The sequence below is a fragment of the Uloborus diversus genome, chromosome 7 (genome assembly GCF_026930045.1).
Source record: "Uloborus diversus isolate 005 chromosome 7, Udiv.v.3.1, whole genome shotgun sequence".
Lineage (NCBI taxonomy): Eukaryota > Metazoa > Arthropoda > Arachnida > Araneae > Uloboridae > Uloborus > Uloborus diversus.
The window spans coordinates 99,335,920-99,354,707 of NC_072737.1; the positions used below are offsets into that span (position 1 = coordinate 99,335,920).

Below are 18,788 nucleotides of genomic sequence, written 5' to 3' on the forward strand. Positions count from 1 at the left end.
CAAAAAAGGGAAACATCATGCTTTACCATTCATGCGGTAATCTCTCTTCTCTCTTTGAATTGTTTTTCTGCGTTGTCCCTATCAGGCCGACAAGAGGTCATGTGAGCCTAGTCGGAAACTAGGGGCTCGGGCCTTGAAGGGGAACGGTGACACTAATGTAAAAAAAAAGAAAGAAAGAAAAGAAGGAAAGTATAGAAGAAAGAAAAGGAGGAGGACTCCGAATAAGAGCGAACGTAAAGATTATGTAAAATTTACTCTTTTGGTATTTGCTGTTGTGGCAATTAAAATGGAGTTAATTGTTTTCCAGTGAGCAGTTTAGATTTTTTTTCTCTCCCCCCCCCTTTTTTTGTTTTCTTTTTCCCCCTTTTTTCTTCTTTTCCCCTTTTCTTCTTTTCTCCTTTTCATCTCCCTTTTATCTCCCCCTTTTTATCTTCATTTTCCCCTCTTCTCTTTCGTCTATTTTTCTTTTTTTAAGTGGCGGAAGGGACCCGGCGATATAACTGACAAGGGGCCAGCCTTGGCTCTCTGCGGCCCTGGTCCCTATTTCCCGTAAAAAAAAAAATTTAAAAAAGTATGAGTGGATTTACAAATACGAAAATTCAATAATTTATGCACTTGCTCCCAATATTACGACCTCAGAGGTTCAAAATTATATCTCTAAGAAAGTAGATATGAAAAACAAGGAAGGTGGTTCGACCTGTGGCATAGTCGTATTTATTCGCTTCCTCTATTCTGCTGCCTTCACGAAATAGAAGCAGTGAAATCCCGTTACAACGAATATCAATACAACGAAATTTCCGTTTCAACGAAATAAATTTTCAGTCCTCATGTAATTGCCGTTACATTTCTTGAATTCTCTTACAACGAAGTTCCCGTTACAGAGAACAAAATGTGTGGTCCCTTGAAGTTCGTTGTAACAGGATTCCACTGTGTAGATGATATATGTCTAAAGCGTCTAAACCTGTAGGTATCATGGAATGCAGAGACGGATTTGTGGTGGCATCAGGAAATGGAAAAGGCGACCGAAGTCTGTGATCCTGTATGGGTGGACGCAGAAGACATTCTTTTCACTCTCTATACCAGGTAAGATCTACATTTCGTCGTGGTGCTTTGTGCATTTGTATAAATTGTTCAGGAAATAGAAAAAACGTTACCGCTATGAGTTTTCTTTATTCAAGACTTCGGTTCAACCTTTAATTTCGTAGTATTTAACGTAATGAATAAGCTTTGGCATATTTATCATTTTCGCACATATTTCACCCATTTATGAGTTCATTAGTTCAGTCTTCATGCTACTATTACACGTCGATGGATTTATTGCACATAGCGAACTTTGGAGGCGGATTCGCTTTTCCTTGTGACGTTAATTTTATTCAATTTGTGGATACAGTAAAATTGTATTTTAGCAAATCGATTGATTTTCAAAATAGCATGTTTCTGTATAAGGCAGAATTGAAAGCTCTTGATTTATATCTTTCTTTGTAAGAGACGCTATAAGAACATCTAATAATCAAATCACCTCTATTATAGAGCAAATATTTCTTCACAAATTGTATACATGTGTTTTAAGTTTCGTGTTTTAGTAACGTCGGTTTTTATCATTTATGCTTCCATTTCAAAGGTAAATCCTTTACTTCTCATACTGTCTAGTTTCGAAATTTCTGCTAAATTTCCATTGATAATCATGTCCATGACACTAAGCTTCAATTTTGCCGCATGATAATCTTGACCCATGGAAATCTTTTACAGTAATTTGAATCATTTTAAGTTACAGTATAACAAGTATAGAATAAGGATTTCTGACAAGTTAAAAGAAAGAGAGGGTGAAAAATAAGGAGGTTATGTATGTGTAGGGGAAAAGGATTCTTTGATTACTGACAGAGAGCAATATTTGGTCATGAGAGTTAAAAAAAGGGGGGGGGGGGGGGACTTAACTTTCTGAAAGTTTAAACATTTCCATTTCAACTTTTTTCTTCGTTCTTTTATTTAATTTCTCTTTGCGCAGTTTGTCTAAAGTTATCATTACTAACTAATTTTTGGGTTAAACATATTTTTTATGTACATAAACATAATTCATGCGCAATATAAAAAAAATCGCTAAAATGGTTCTTGTTATCTCGGCATTGAGCAATTGGAAACGACACCGTATCATTTTGAACCCATCTTTAAATATACTCGTAAACTTTCCGTAATGAATTTGGTTGGATTACCCCCCACCCCTCCCATCCCCCACTCTATCTTTCATTAAAATTCTGCACTTATAAGATTAAATACCACGTCAAATCAGTTTCTGAAGAAGAAATGCTGCAAGGAAATTAAAATTTCCTGGAAAATGGGAAAAAACGAATTAGCTGTACGCACTAAAATATTTTTTGACTTCTCACGCCTATAACCGCTAATCGTTATGCTACAAAATTTAGTTTTATTTGTGCTTTTGGGTTAACCCATGAAGGGAGCGGGAGGAGACACTTCCAGGGGTAGAAGTGGTCAGTTTGTAATATATAGGACATTTTCCACAAAAAATATAGGACAAATATAGGACATGTTTTTATGAATGATTTTGATGTGAAAAAATAAACAATACATACCGTAGGTGCCGCTTAATTTGATCACTTTGGGACAAATGTAGTTTGATAACAATAACTGATTGATAACAATATCCGAATATAATCCAGGACGTACAAAATGATTTTTTCTTTCAATTAAGAAGCATTGATTTTTACAGCTGCAAATTAAAAGTACAATGACTCAACTAAATGCAGTTTTAAATTTTAAATTACTAAATTAGCAGAATGGAATAGCTCTTTTTTCCACCGATTAAACCATCCGTCCGATGCTACAGAGTTAGTCTTTTTTGTCCATTTTAAAAGCAAGATCTTCTGCTTTTTGTCGCATTAACAGACCGTGTACTTGCGTATCCTTTTCCCTGACATTCGCACACCACAGTTTCAAAGCAGATTCAACTTCACCATCTTTTCCGGCACGGTTTCACTTTTTGTTTAAATTTTAATTTGGCTTCACTTTGTTTTAAATCTCGTCACTCATCAGTTCTTCTGTAGCACTTCCGTGACTCATCACGGTGAAATTGTTAAAGTGTTTTAAAATGTAATTTTTTTCCTTGACAGTTAAATCATTGCACCTTTTCTAAATCTTGGAAATGTTTGGCCGTTTAGAGTGAAGGTTTCAGTTTAAGCAGGGAGAAAAATCTTCTGCTTTACTGGTAAAAGGGGAACTTGTTTTCTTGGAAGCTACGTGTCAGGATTTGCCTTTGTATTTCTGTTGATTGGGGAGAAAAAAAGGGGGGAAAATTGAAATTTGATGGAAAGATGATAACAATAAACCAAGGCACTGATTACAATATCCGACTTTTTTAACACATAGTAATAAAAAGTGTTTCGGGACTTCGTAATTTTGATAATATTAAGCGAATGACAACATTAACCGTGATCACATTAAGCGGCGCCTGCTGTAGTTTATTTTTTCTAATTATTTTTGCTCCAATTATTATCAGTGATTTCAATGAATCATACTGCATACAGTTTAAAAACCTAAATAAAAATATTAGCGTTTCCTGTTCTTGAAAGAATAATGTAGTAAGAAAATAAGTTTTTACTTATATACAAAAAATATTTTAAAACAAATTTAAACAATCTGAAATCTATTTACCAGTTAATACAACTATTTACAATCATTGATTATTTATATTTTGGAAAAACTTTTGCCTAACATTTATCAGCATTTCATCTTCTGCCAAGTACATCAAATCCCCATTAATCAAAAAAAATTCTATATTAATCTCTCTCTTTTTTTTTCTTGCATAATTACCTACATTTAAATACTTAAATAGATTTTTTTTGTATTAATAATGGCTGATCCTTCACCACATTTTGTTGTTAGTGAGGATTCATTAACAAAGTGCTTTATCAAAAGTTTGGAGAGCTTGTCACAAAATATGGATAACTGAAGCTTCCTCTTAAAACAATTTTTAAATTTTGTAAAAATACTCTACACTTACAACACAATTTAAAAAGACGGGTGCCGGCAGACATTCAAAAAAAAAAAAAATTATTATACTTATGTATCTCATTTTTAAGCAGTCTTGAATTATCTTTTGTCAAGTTGTGAGATAAAGATCAAATCAAGTAACCTAAAGACTTTTCAATAGTCATTTTCTATAAATCTTTATAACAAACTATGAGAATATAGGAAATATAGGACAATTCGCAAAAATATAGGAAATAAAGGACACCTTTGATGATTTTTTTGAAAATATAGGAAATATAGGATATATAGGACTACTTCTACCCCTGCACTTCTCACTCTTAATCTCACTCTACTTTTACACTTTTGTACACATTATAGGTTTGTGGCTGAAAAGAGGTTTAATGCCTCGTAAAACTACCTCTAAGAACAAACAAAAATTTATTAATTAACTTTTATTTTTCTTTTCGAAAAATTAAGACTTTGAAAACAGCTTTATGTGATGGAAAAAATTTTTGTTGTCGGTCTGCCTCTCCTCCCTCCCTTCTCCACAAACTGTTGAGGGAACAATAATATTCGAACAAAACGAAACGTATTAAATTTTTTGATTGATATTTTACTTATCTTGTGTCTTGTCTTTCAGCGGATCTACTGGTAAGCCAAAAGGCTGCGTTCACACAACAGGTGCCTATATGGTGTACGGGGCTCTTTCCTTCAAATACGTCTTCGACTTCTGGCCCGGGGACATTTTCTTTTGCACTGGAGACATCGGATGGCTCACAGGACACACTTACATCGTGTACGGTTCTCTGCTCAACGCCGCTACATGCATCATAGTAAGTTAGATTTATCTTCCGAATTGTAATATTTCAAGTGCTACCTACTTTAAGAAAAAATTTCACATTTCCATATCACAGTCATGCCACAAGAAGCATTCAGCTATACAGCCTTAGCTATGAAACAACTGGAAAAGTACTGGTTAAAACAGAAGATGAGCATGAAAAACACAAATTAATCTTTGACTTAGAAGATATAACTGTAAAAAAAACGCTAAAGACGACAGAAAACTTCAGTCATCTTGCTTCGGAAAACATAAAGAGGAAATAAAAGCAGTTTTTAGAGATAATTGTTGGATATAGCAAAAGTCTGTTGGCAACAGCCGGACTGCTGTGTGAAGTCGAGAACATGGCGATTGCATCCGTCGGTGTAAAGTAACAGCTCATAATTTATGTCTTGTAAATAAACCCATTTTTCGTATTTGTTGCATCCGTGTTAATTAAACACACTCGGCACACCTCAGGCACGGATATTACAAAAGTGGCGACGAGGATTTTCACGAATTATGGACTATTAAATTGAATAGAATTCTGCAAGCATAAAAAAAATGGCTAACACTGATGAATTACTGAAGCAACTAACACAGCTGGCATTTACAACAAATCAACGGCTGGAACTTTTGGAAGAAGCATTTCGCCAACATCAAGGCCCATCAGCAACTACAGCGTCCAATGGACCTGATAACGTTGAATTTTTAATGGAAACATTGGCGAAAGGTATTAGTGACTTTATTTACGACGCAGATCGCGGACTAACATTCGATAAATGGTACACACGGTACGAAGAAACTTTCAATACCGATGCAGCTAAATTGGATGACGCCGCTAAAGTTAGATTACTTTTAAGGAAATTGGATCTACCGTCGTATAATAAATATGTCAACTACATTCTTCCAAAGAAAGTCAAAGATGTAACATTTGCCGATACAGTGAGTCAATTGAAATCTATTCTTAGTCTTAAACAGTCAGTATTTCACAAAAGATACAACTGTCTTCAAATAAAAAAATCAGACTTCGATGATTTCGCCTCATATGCAGGCATTGTAAATAAAAATTGCGAGGATATTGAATATAATCAACTGGACATCGAACAGTTCAAATGCCTAATTTTCATAAGTGGACTAAACGCACCAAAGTATTATGAAATTCGTGCTAGACTGTTACAATTAATGGATAAACAATCCCCTAATTCACCAGTTGATATTCGCAAACTCGTAGAAGAATGCCAAACTTTCACTTCATTAAAAGAAGATGCAGCCATGATACAACAGTGCAGTTCAGCAAAATCATCAATTAATAAAGTTTCGAACGATAAATTAGCAAAATTTGGCGAGGAAAAATTTCAAGAAACCCGCAACAAAAGATCGTCTGCTTCCAAGTTTGACAAAAAGAAAAGCGCAAAGCTTGGTGAATCATCGCCAAATCCACGTAATGATAATCAAATTATGCCAAAATATCCTTGTTGGTTTTGTGGTGAAATGCATTTTGCAAAGAATTGTAATTATTCAAAACATCATTGCCAAAAATGTCACAGAATCGGGCATAAAGATGGATATTGTAACAGCGGACGCCAAGCTACTGCGGCTGGACGGAAGAAGAAAGGGAAGTATTTTTCGCCTAATACAGAAGCAGTTTTTGCCATAAATGAAATTTCGGTTGAAGATAAAAGAAAATACATTTCCGTGCAAATAAATAATGAAATGGTCAAACTTCAATTCGATACAGCTTCTGACATTACTATTATTTCCGAAGATACGTGGAAACAAATAGGAAAACCGACGGCGAACAAAACAAAATTTTCCGCCAACAGTGCATCTGGAAATCTTGTAAAGTTAACCCATAAATTTGACTGTCAAATAACAATAAATGACACTACGAAGACTGGGACTTGTTTCGTAACAGAAGTACAAAATCTTAATTTATTTGGAATTCAGTGGATCGAACTGTTTGATTTGTGGGACGTTCCGATTTCAAGTATATGTTGCAGTGTTCGCTCAGTTCCGGACATTAATTTTACCCCGCAACTTATGAAGGAATTTCCTGCAGTATTTTCAACAGAATTAGGTCGCTGTACAAAAACAAAGGTGACACTAGAATTAAAGAAAAGTGTTCGACCAGTATTCAGAAACAAGAGACCAGTGTCCTATGCCGCACTTCCCAAAATTGAAGAAGAGTTAGATCGATTGGAAAAGTTAGGAATAATTTCACCAATTGATTATTCAGCATGGGCAGCTCCTATCGTAGTCGTCAAGAAGCCAAATGGGAAAATACGAATATGTGCTGATTATTCAACAGGACTGAATGATGCACTGGAAACGAACAAGCACCCGTTACCCGTTCCAGATGATATTTTTGCAAACTTAGCTGGAAATTGCATTTTCAGTGTGATAGATTTATCTGAAGCATATTTTCAAATTGAAGTAGATGAAGATTCGGGTAAATTGCTCACTATAAACACTCATAGAGGACTTTATAAGTTTAACAGATTACCCCTAGGAGTGAAACAAGCACCTGGAGAATTTCAGAAAATTATTGATGCAATGATTTCTGGACTTAAAAACACAAGTGCTTATCTTGATGACATAATGGTTGCAAGCAAATCTGTTTCTGAGCATAAAAAGCAATTAAATGAACTTTTTGGAAGGCTTCAAGATTACGGTTTTGTCGTTCGTCCAGAAAAATGTCAACTATTTTTACCGAAAATTGAATTTTTGGGTCACATAATTGATGGCAACGGTCTCCATCCAAATCCAAAGAAAATTCAAGCTATTAAGGAAATGCCTCCCCCAAAGAACATTTCGGAATTGAGATCTGTATTGGGAGCTATAAATTATTATGGAAAATTCGTGCCCAGACTACAGAAAATCAGACAACCATTAGATAATCTGCTTCGAAAAGATGTTGAGTGGAAATGGACAAACAAATGCGAGCGAGTTTTTGAAGATATAAAGAAAATTTTGCTAAGTAACCTTCTTTTAACACACTACAACCCAGAATTTCCAATCATTGTTGCAGCTGACGCTTCATACACTGGAATAGGAGCTACTATTTATCATGAATTTCCAGACGGTTCCAGAAAAGCTGTTTTCCACGCTTCAAGAACTTTGTCGGCTACAGAACAAAAATACAGTCAGATAGAAAAAGAAGGACTTGCATTAATATTTGCAGTAACAAAATTCCATAAGATGATATACGGGAGAGAATTTACCCTAGAAACTGACCACCAACCTCTCTTACGCATCTTTGGATCACCAAAAGGCATTCCAACTCATACTGCAAACAGACTTCAAAGATGGGTTTGCACATTATTGGCCTACAATTTCAAAATTAGATATATTTCCACGGATTCTTTCGGCTACGCGGACATTTTATCAAGACTAATTAATTCACAAATTCAACCCGAGGAAGAAATTGTCATCGCTTCAGTTCATTTGGAAACAACAGTAAATCAAATTTTGGATAACTCAGTTGAAGCAGTGAACATAACACACAAGCTTATTCAGGCTCAAATTAAAAAAGATAAAATAGCTCAACGAGTAATAGAATTTCTTGAACATGGTTGGCCTTCTCAGAAAAATAAAATTCCAGAAGAAATGAAACCATATTTTAACAGAAGAGAGACCCTCTCAGTTGTAAAAGGATGCCTAATGTTAGGTGAACGCGTCTTTATTCCAGAGAAATTCCGATGCAGAATTCTAAAAGAGCTGCATAATGGACATCCTGGAATGGAACGCATGAAATCATATGCTAGAAGTTATGTATTTTGGCCTTCTTTGGATAAAGACATCGAAAATTACGTTAAGAGATGTCATCCATGCCAAATTTCTAGAAAGTCACCCACCAAAACATTACTGCATTCTTGGCCATTAGCAAAAGAACCATTTGAAAGAGTACACGTCGATTATGCAGGGCCTATAGAAGGTTATTATTTCCTGCTTATTATCGATGCACATAGCAAATGGCCAGAAATTTTCACGACAAAATCTATTTCTGCACCGGCAACTGTAAAATTTATGGAAGAAACTTGTGCCAGATATGGAGTACCGAAAACAATAGTCTCTGACAACGGTAAACAGTTCACCAGTCATCTTTTTGATCATTTTTGTAAACAAAATGGTATCCAGCAAAGTACAACACCTCCTTATCATCCTCAATCAAATGGACAAGCAGAGAGATTTGTAGACACTTTCAAAAGAGGAATTAAGAAAATTCAACAAGGAGGAGACCTTCAATCAGCTGTAAATACATTTTTGTTCACTTACCGGTATACACCAAATAAATACATTGGAAACAAATCACCGGCCGAGTTGATGCTGGGAAGAAAATTAAGAACTGTCCTGGACTTGGTTCGTCCATCTGAAAATACAGCTGCCAGGATCAATGAAAAGCAAAATTCTCAATTTAACAGGCACCATGGAGCAGAAAATAGAAACTTCAAGGAAGGCGATTTAGTGTATGCTAAAGTGTAACTAAATAATACCTGGAAATGGGAACCAGGGAAAATAATCGAACGTAAAGGGAATGTACTTTACAACGTATTTCTCGAATTAAATGACAGAGTACGACTCATCCGTTCCCATGCTAATCAGCTACGCCTCCGGTATGACGACACAGTAACACGTTCTAACTCCAAGGTCTTAACTGAAGAGTTCAGAACAACCGAACGGCCTGATCAGGAAACGTGGTTCAATTTCGTTACTGCCGACCGATCAGAAATCGATGAATCTCTCCTGAATGAGTTTTCTTCCTCATCTGATGCCGGGAGAGCTGATCCATCTGTAGCGGCAGTACCGAACAGAGTCAGACCACAAAGAGCCAGAAAACTGCCTCAAAAATACAAGGACTTCGTCATGTCCTAAAAGAGGGAGATGTTGGATATAGCAAAAGTCTGTTGGCAACAGCCGGACTGCTGTGTGAAGTCGAGAACATGGCGATTGCATCCGTCGGTGTAAAGTAACAGCTCATAATTTATGTCTTGTAAATAAACCCATTTTTCGTATTTGTTGCATCCGTGTTAATTAAACACACTCGGCACACCTCAGGCACGGATATAACAATAATCACAAAATAAAGACGATTTTTATTAAATTCACTTATTTATTTCAACTTTTAAAATTATCAAAACAGGTATTTCACTGCTTTAATATCTTAAAAAGTTTAGTTTATCCAACAGCATAATTATCTTCGACATTGTTCACTATTGATTGCGTTCATTATGAAAACGTGATCCTTCATTTCCAAAACAAAATGTTTCAGTCGTTAACGTCGAGAACTAAAGCGCACAATCGATTGCTAGGTGCTACGTCATCAACTTGAGGTGACTTTCTTTAAACTGTGGTCCATCGTAAAGCTTCATCTTTTACATGCTCGAGATAATCTTGAGGAATGTATTTAAGATGGAATTTACTCCGTTTCAGTTCATTTGAGACAATAAAAGTTAAGTTGGGCTTTCTTTGATGTACAGTAAAATTTTGTAATCACAAAAGTAGCTTTTCTAAACTACTAACTGAAACTGCAAACTTTCGACGGTAACGGTTCGGTTCAGCACTTAACAATGCTTTTCTTTGCTCAAATGCCATCACATATTAAAAACACTGTCCTCAAAATGCGACATCTGTGATTCTGCGAAGACCCCCCATCACCATTGTAGAGCAGCCATTTGCTCTGATAAATGAACGATTAGGCTATTAGATGATTGAAGCCTGCAGTTCAGTTCTCAGCAAATGTCTGCTCTACATTGATGATGCTGATCCTAGCAGAATCACAAGTGTCTCATTTTGATGACACTGAGTTTAATATGTGATGGTACTTGAGCAAAGAAAAGCATTGTTAAGTAATAAACTGAACCGTTACCGTCTAAAATTTGTAAGTTTCAGTTAGTAGTTTAGAAAAGCCACAAATGGCAATCAAACGTTGTTGATTGCCATTTAAGGAAATGAACACCTGACCAATTTTTACATTCTGGCAATTAGAAGCAAATGGATGTAAATGAACTCATTCAAGTCTTGAGTAAAGCGCGCACTAATTTCGAACCTTAAATAGACTGTCATTCAAAAGTTTATCGTGCTGTATAGCAGTACCTGCCAGAGCTACTGGTGTAATTTTTTGCCCAAAAACAAATCGATGGCCTAGAATAATAACCACCTAACTCATAACATGCAAACTTTACAAGAGAAGCAAAAAACGTGAGAGATACGAGATCATCCATGTAATAACATGCAAAAAATATTACTTTTTTTATTTTAATTCCAGGCCACCGTGTTGACAGGTTCTCCTGCCATATAAACTACAGTTACCACCAATTTTTAGAAAAAAGTTTAGAATTAACGTACTTGGGACACAAAAAAAAAAAATACTTGAGAGGACTATTGAGGAATTTGACATAAATTAAACTATCTATCTTCCAGTGCTCTTACTGGAGCATTGATTTTCAATTCATAGCAACGGGAATAGAAATTATTATTTGAAGGCATATAGAAACCTATTGTTACGCTTTTTTCAAGTGACTTCCTTTTTAACTGTTGTCTAGTACGAAGGCATCCCAACGCATCCAAACGCAGGCCGGTACTGGTCCATCGTGGAGAAGTACAAAGTCACCCAGTTCTACACAGCACCGACGGCAATCAGGACTCTGATGCGATACGACGATGCACAGGTCACCAGGTAAAGACAAAGTAGCTGGACACTCTCAATATTAAGCATTTTTCAAATTTCTAAGTAATTGACGAATTATTCTATGTAGTTTAGATCACATAAAGATCATGCTTGAGTTAACTCTTTCCAGTAAACATTCGTACAAAAGCATGCATTTATCACTGTTAATGGCTAATTGAAGAGAAGAAAAAGATATTTTGGATCATCCTGGGGGTATTAGGAAAAACTATAAATAAAATGTATTCAGTTTATTTAGCATGTTTTTGGTTTATAACATGCAAATTTTACCATAATATTTCACCAAATTGACAAGAAATATGGCAGTATAGCAAAAAATACTTTGTATTGAAATTTAGAATAAAATCACTGAACCCACAATAGTTTTTTTTTTTTTTTTTTTTTGCTTCGCATGTGCAAAAGATAGAAGTTTTATCTTTCATAATTTCGTAGGTTAATGTTACAAAGCAAATTATTAAGAAAAATTTCAGTTGAATATCCTGAAAACTCAGAATTTTACAGATGATCTAATAAATTGTATTTAATGACTCTTGAAATTTTGACTTATGGCTGTAAAGAAATCTCTTCTATCCTCCTTCACGGTTTATTGTGCATTAGTTAACCTTTTAAACAAAATTACAGCTATAAACGAAATTTCCATTAAGTCCTTTCGACTTCGCTGAAAAACAGGCGAGACTGTATCATTAAATTGAGCCGCTTTGCTGAGGAAAAAACTTAAGAGCCTTTCCCTTTTTATCTTCTTTGTTTTTATTTATTTCTTTATTTGTTTAGTTATTTATTTATTGTTTTTGTTAATTACATGAACTAAGTACAAAATTGTAATTCGCTTCTGGAGATGCAAATTTCCGGCTGTAAAGTGACGTCACACATGTAGTGACCATCGCAGAGTTTCCCAAACTGTGGTCCGCAGACCCCCGGGTGTCTGCGAGTCCATGCCAGGGGGTCCGCGGTGCTATCCAGCTAAAGCGTTAAATATAATTGAGATTGAAGGACGAGTAACGATATTTTAATTTTTAAAAAAAGCACATTTATGAGAAACAAAAAATTTTTTTTGCTTAAGTACATGCAGGTTAAGTACAGCCCACCCCCTCCCCTCGGAACTCTCGGAAGTAAACACACGTCACATTAAATGATTTTGTATGTATCATGAAGTTCATATTGTTACAAAACTATATTAAGCAAAATGCAAACATAGAGGCACATTTTTACAGCTGCGATATTATACTTCAAGTAAAACTTTTGCTCCAAAGTTTTCAAGACTAAATTAAAGTCAACATTCAAAATTTCAAGCTAAGTCGGAAATAGATCAAATGCTATAATTAGCAGACGATTTTAATAATTACGGAGTACTACTGTTTTATAAATTTAGTGCATAATATGCTTGCGTTTATTCAGCAAAATCATTTGCAGTGAAAATAAACGTTTAACGCTTGAGATTTTCATACAATCACCAAATTTGGGCAATCATCCTTTCATTCTGGCCAACTCGTTAATTCGCGAAGTTCGTAATTTTTCTGGAGGGGGTTCGCAGAGGTCTGAAGTATCGAAACCTCTGGACTATCGGTATCGTGGACTAACGAAGCGTGCAGACTACCCAGAACATGAATCCAAAGTGTTGCTTGTAGTATAGCGTTCGTAAAATCATCTGAGATGGTGTAACACAGAAATGAAGCGCAGGTGAGACCCATTGTATGTGTTCTGCATAAGCGATGCTGATTGTACAGCATTCCATTGAATGTATTTACGCTAACTTTATGGGGTTGACGGCAATTGACGGGCATTGAGTATTTGAGTGCAGCACACGAACCTATGGTTTTGGAAAATCAAGGTACGAAACTTGCTCGAAACAGGGCAGCGGGGGAGGGGGGCGACGTTATTTAGTTGGGAATATATTCCGATTTAATTCATTTGTTGCGTCGGTCATTTTTTACGCGAATTAAAACTCGCTCGGACGACGAAGAAAAAAAGTCAAGGCGAGATTGCATAAAAAATTATAATTTGTGCTTAAAATTCGTTTTTCGAATTTTGGGAAAAGCACTTCGAGGTGCATCAGAATTGAATCCAGAGAACTTGTAACCGAAATTTTGTTCTTCTGTATCTTTGCATTTTGCCAGAACGCGGTCGACAAACACACAGATACACCAAATTCTGTATTATTTTTTTAGATAGACTAAAGGTTAGTACATGTAATTAAATACAGGTAATAGATTTGTGTCACAATTTTTTAACAGGTACAACAGGAGTTCCTTGCGGGTCCTAGCTTCTGTCGGCGAACCTATCAACCAGGACGCTTGGTTCTGGTACCACGAATTGGTCGGAGAAGGGAGATGTCCTATAGTAGACACCTTCTGGCAGACCGAAACGGTAAGTAATTCTTAGATAATATTAAAATTAAATTTCAGCCTCTGAACACGAAAGATAAAGGAATCACAACACCGAAAATTATTGTGAATGCAGGCCAAGGCTATAGTTGAATGATGATCTACTTCACAAACAAATGTATGTAAATAGTGGTTGGTGTCTCAACGATTTTTTAAAACTCTAACATTTTCTGGGTGTTTTACAAACATTTTTAGTCGCTTTTGTGTGAGGAAAATAAGTGGGCAACTTTAACTGATTAGTATAGCATACTAGTAGAGGAGGGTGGCTCATAGCGGGTAGGTTACCGAAGAACGCTCGAAAGTTGTACTTTTTGGATTTTTATCGAAACAATTACGGTTTTATTTCGTAGCAGGGTTTTGGAACTTCAAAATAAAAAGTGATTTTTGCATTATTTCCAACCCAATACTTATTTATTATCAAACATTACAAACACTTGAAAAACCCGCTTTGCCCTACCAGGGGGCTTAAAGCGGTTAAGCCGTTCGAGTAAAACGGGTAAACTCAACTAATTGTGATTTGGTACATTTGTCAATCAAAGATGAAGTTATAAATGATTAATTTAATTAACTAGACAACTGCCATTATAAAAAAATAATAAGGTTATACTTATTCAATTTAAATTGAAAATCTAAGTCAACACATTTGTTTATAAAACATAAAGAAATAACTCATTAAATCAATCTACTAACTAATTACCATCACAAAAAAATAATTTTCTAAAGTTATACTGATCCTATTGAAATAGAAAATCTAAGTCAGCACATGTGCCAAGAAATTATAAATAAATATATGATTAACTCTTATACCCGCTCTTTCCCTACCCACTTTGTCTGAAGGCACGTTTTTTATATCAATAAATATAACCTTAAATTTAAAAAAGATACAAACGAAATTACTATCGTAGTTTGTAAGTGGATAGTGTCAGAATAACATAATATTATTGCTATTTTAAAAAACAAACTGGTCTTCGACTAATCACAAGTTACATACCTTTAGTTGTTGTTTTTTTTTTATTTTTTTTTTTTTTTAAAGATATGTATCACTTTTCTTATTTTAAGCCTGGTTACGCCATGCCACCTCACAGCTGCTTCGCTGTGACTGTTTGAAACTCGGGGGTGTTCGGGTAAATATGACATACTCACACATCGCCGCTTGCACACCATGCGGCGGCATACGAATGCCTACCCGCTTTGGGCCACCCTCCCATACATTATATAGTAGCATATAGTCTGGTTCTGATGTCGAGACCTGACCTTCAAAAAGTTCATCTTTCACAAGAGCAAGTTAATAGGAGGAGAAATTGCTACACTTTCAGAGTTGCGTTACCATTGCAGTGCGTTATTAGGAAAAGAATACTACATCGCTTACACTTTCGCAATTGAATCTTTTTTTTTTCCCCCCCTTTCGAGTGTGCTCTATTTTTTCAAATAAAACTTTTTTTTTCGATTCATCATGTCCAAAAACGGAAACGTATTCGATTCCAAAGAGTGTAGGGTAATTTTGAACGCTTGAATGTTTTTGTAAAGGAAGCGATTTTTAATGAGTGTATTCCAAAGGAAGCGATTTTTAATGAGTGTATTCCAATCAAACGCACGCACAACCAAGAGAACGAGCTTAACTTGACTGAGTGTTTGGGCTATCGCGAACTTGTCTTTTGTGCACTGATAAAGAGGTTTGTTTGATAGTCTCGAAACAGCTGTTTACTGAATTTTTAACTCTATTTTATTTTGGCTCTGATAAGTTGACTTCTAATCAGCTGAAGCTTATACGATTCCATTTGTGAAAAAAGGGATGAAGAAAGCCGGTTTGCGTTGCGATAACGATTGTCGGCATTGTGCCAATTTAAGAGAAGTTCTTCTCTTTCAACTCAAACATTAATAATCTCAGTCTAACATCAAGTTACCAGAGCCCTACTATATCACTTTTATTTGTTATTTGCGCTATCTCATTTTAATCATTGGTCTTATGAGTTACCAAAAACTTAAAACTCAGCTTTACTTTCTTTTATTTCCAGGGAGGACACTTGTTGACGCCCATGCCATTCTGCACTCCACTCAGGCCGGGATGTGCGGTAAATATGCATGCTGACATTTTCATTTATATCTATGCAGAAAAAAAAATAGTTTTGCACATTTTGCTCATCTCTCCAGGGAGGTAGGCGTAAGAGAACATTTCGTATCTACTCCCATTGTAGTGTTTGAAGTGACTGTGAGAGAGCCGCGGTCATGTTGGGTGGTGAGGAAGGGGGGAAAGACTCGTACTACTCGGGCGAAAATTTTGCGTGTTTTACTTTTCTCCCTCAAATTGTTAATGAAAGTATTTTTTGCCTGCCTAAGAAATAAAAAAATAATACCCAATACATTCATATTTTAAGCTTTAAATTTACAAAGAATAAACTAGTTGCATAATTAACGTCTTTATTTAATTAAAAATAATTTAGTGACAAATGAATGATCAACTGGTTTTAAAATACTATTTTTATTAATAAAACACAATGACTTTCCTATAGATAAGAATACTACAGAATTATCAAAACTTTGCAGCCTATGTTCAGATTATAAAATTAGAATACGGCACAATGAAAAAAAGCAGCAGAAATCAACAAAGATAAATACAGGAATAACATTAATGAAAAACTAATTTTGATAAAGTTGCCAGAATGATGATGAAACTAAAATAAAACTAACAAAATTTAGATAGTTTTTTTAAAAAGGAATCCCATGTAAATAAATGTTAAATAGCATAAAATTCTAAACAACTTCTTGAAAACCTACCCATCCGGTTCTTTGATATTTGATGATTCATTCTTTCTTTATTTATTTTTTTAGACATGCACGGAATACTTGGTTAGTATTCGGTATACTGTATATCGGAAGACAAACCGAATATTTGGTTTGGCAGAGTACTTCAATATTCGGCAACCAAATAGTAAACAAATTTAAAACTTCAAAAAATCCCAAAGAAACATATTTTTATGCACTGAATGAAAGTATCAATATAATTGTACCACGTCAAAATATTAATTAAAATTCTTACTTACTAATATTATTACATCTAAATTAATTTTAATGTTTGAAAAAACGCTCAGACCTTTGCTCTTCAATGTTTATTAAACCTTCTGACACTTTACATTAGCTTTACTTATTGTAAACAAATATGACACAATAACCAGAAAAAATCCATAAGGATACCGAATACATTGCATTTTTGGTCCAGCATTGCAATCCCTAGTAGCAACGTAACATGTTAAGGTTTGTTTGTTTTTTAAATTAAATGTAAGAAAAATTATAAGTAAACATAAAATGCTACAAAAAGGTCTGCAATCCCAAGTGTTGTATAAGCGTTTGCCCATATGTCGGACTACGAATAAACATAGGTTTTCTAACCGTCTGCTTTATCAACTTAATTGTCTGAAGTGTAAAGAATAAATGATATTGAACAGTTCATAATGTAATAGCTTTCTGGTTCATGTTTTGATCTAGAGTCTACCCTTCTTCGGAGTGGAACCTGCCATATTGGACGACAATGGGCAAGAAATAGAAGGTCCGGGAAAAGGGTATCTGGTAAGTACGAAAATATTTCCATTAACTGACTCAGGATCAAATATAGTTTTCAGAACTATGGGAATTGGAATCGATTTTTGTGTGCAAAAACGTAGTGGCGAAACATAAACGATTACAGATTATTTTTTGAGGAATCAATTTGAATGCGCCAATAAACAAATTGGCCGGTTACCGATAAATCGGCTGTTGATTATCAGCCGATTAATGATCATTATGTTCATTTTTTTCCAATTTCCCTATCATTTTTTTTTTCTTTTATAATTTCAACTGTTGAAATAGTTAGTAAAAAAAAAAAGTTGCTTGTCATAAAGCCCATAAAACCGTGGCTTTATTGTGATACCAATTCGGTGAACAGCTCCTTTCATGCTCCGGACCAGTGAACTCGCCACCTCTATCGGGTGACACACCTATAGACTTATTCCGGGGAGGGTCAAAGGGTCAGTTGACCCCCCTGTGACAAGAATTTTATTATGGTTAGTATTAAACTTCAATTTTTTAGATCGGAAGAAAAAATAGTACATGAAATCAATGTTAACCTTTTTATTTGCTTGGTTATGTAAGGTATTTCTTCTCAGCTCGCCATAATTCAATGGGTAGACTGGGTTTGTTTACTGGGCTTGTGCTGGTTTTAGTTTTTTGTTCATTTTCAAAACAACAATCATCTCTAATGAACTTAACGTTTGCGCAAGCTGGGCCTTTGCGCCGGACGGCAACGTCTGAGAGGCTTCAAAAACCAGGACTGCGGAGTCGGAGGAAAAGTGAACGACTCCGACTTCGACTCCTTCACCCCAAAATCAGTTTGACTCCGACTCCGCAAGCACTGGAAGAGTTGTTGTGGACTTTGAGGGAAAATGACTGACTCCGGCTCTTGCAACTTTAAACCTTCGACTCCCGATTCAGACTCCTTTACCCCAAAGTCACAACTCCAACTCCGCAGCCCTTGCAAAAACGCTAAATCTGTGTTTTTTCGTTGAAAATTGATAAAAAAAAAAAACTTGATGGAAGATGGATAAGGGCGACATTTTCAAGTTTTTGCCCCAGTTCGGAAAAGTCGTAGATCCAGCACTGACTGGGAGAGAGTTTTGGTCATAACAGAGCGAGAGAGAGACCTTACGCACGAGAATACTAAGATTGGCATCACGGTTTACAACCAATGGCTCCCCTCATTGCACCGCAGGCCCCCATACATTTCGCAGTCCAAATAGTGGTCAAAGAATTAGATATAACTGGAAAAAACCAAAGTAGTTATAGCACAAATATACAGATTACTGCATACATATGTTTCGAGGTTTCAAGGAACACCTTTTTAAAAGCACAAGTTGTGAGCTTTTGGATGTACAGACATCCGGTAAAA

The 18,788-nt window shown here is 35.5% G+C and overlaps 1 protein-coding gene across 1 annotated transcript in view; it reads left to right on the top strand.

The window, feature by feature from the left end:
* Positions 1-18,788, top strand: part of LOC129226604 (acetyl-coenzyme A synthetase, cytoplasmic-like) — an 88,078-nt gene that overhangs the window by 55,554 nt on the left and 13,736 nt on the right. Inside the window, exons 7-12 of the mRNA XM_054861233.1 lie at positions 968-1,083; positions 4,625-4,817; positions 11,347-11,480; positions 13,721-13,853; positions 15,886-15,942; positions 17,354-17,434. Of these exons, the coding sequence (XP_054717208.1) occupies positions 968-1,083; positions 4,625-4,817; positions 11,347-11,480; positions 13,721-13,853; positions 15,886-15,942; positions 17,354-17,434 (714 nt within the window). The remainder of the gene's footprint in view (positions 1-967; positions 1,084-4,624; positions 4,818-11,346; positions 11,481-13,720; positions 13,854-15,885; positions 15,943-17,353; positions 17,435-18,788) is intronic.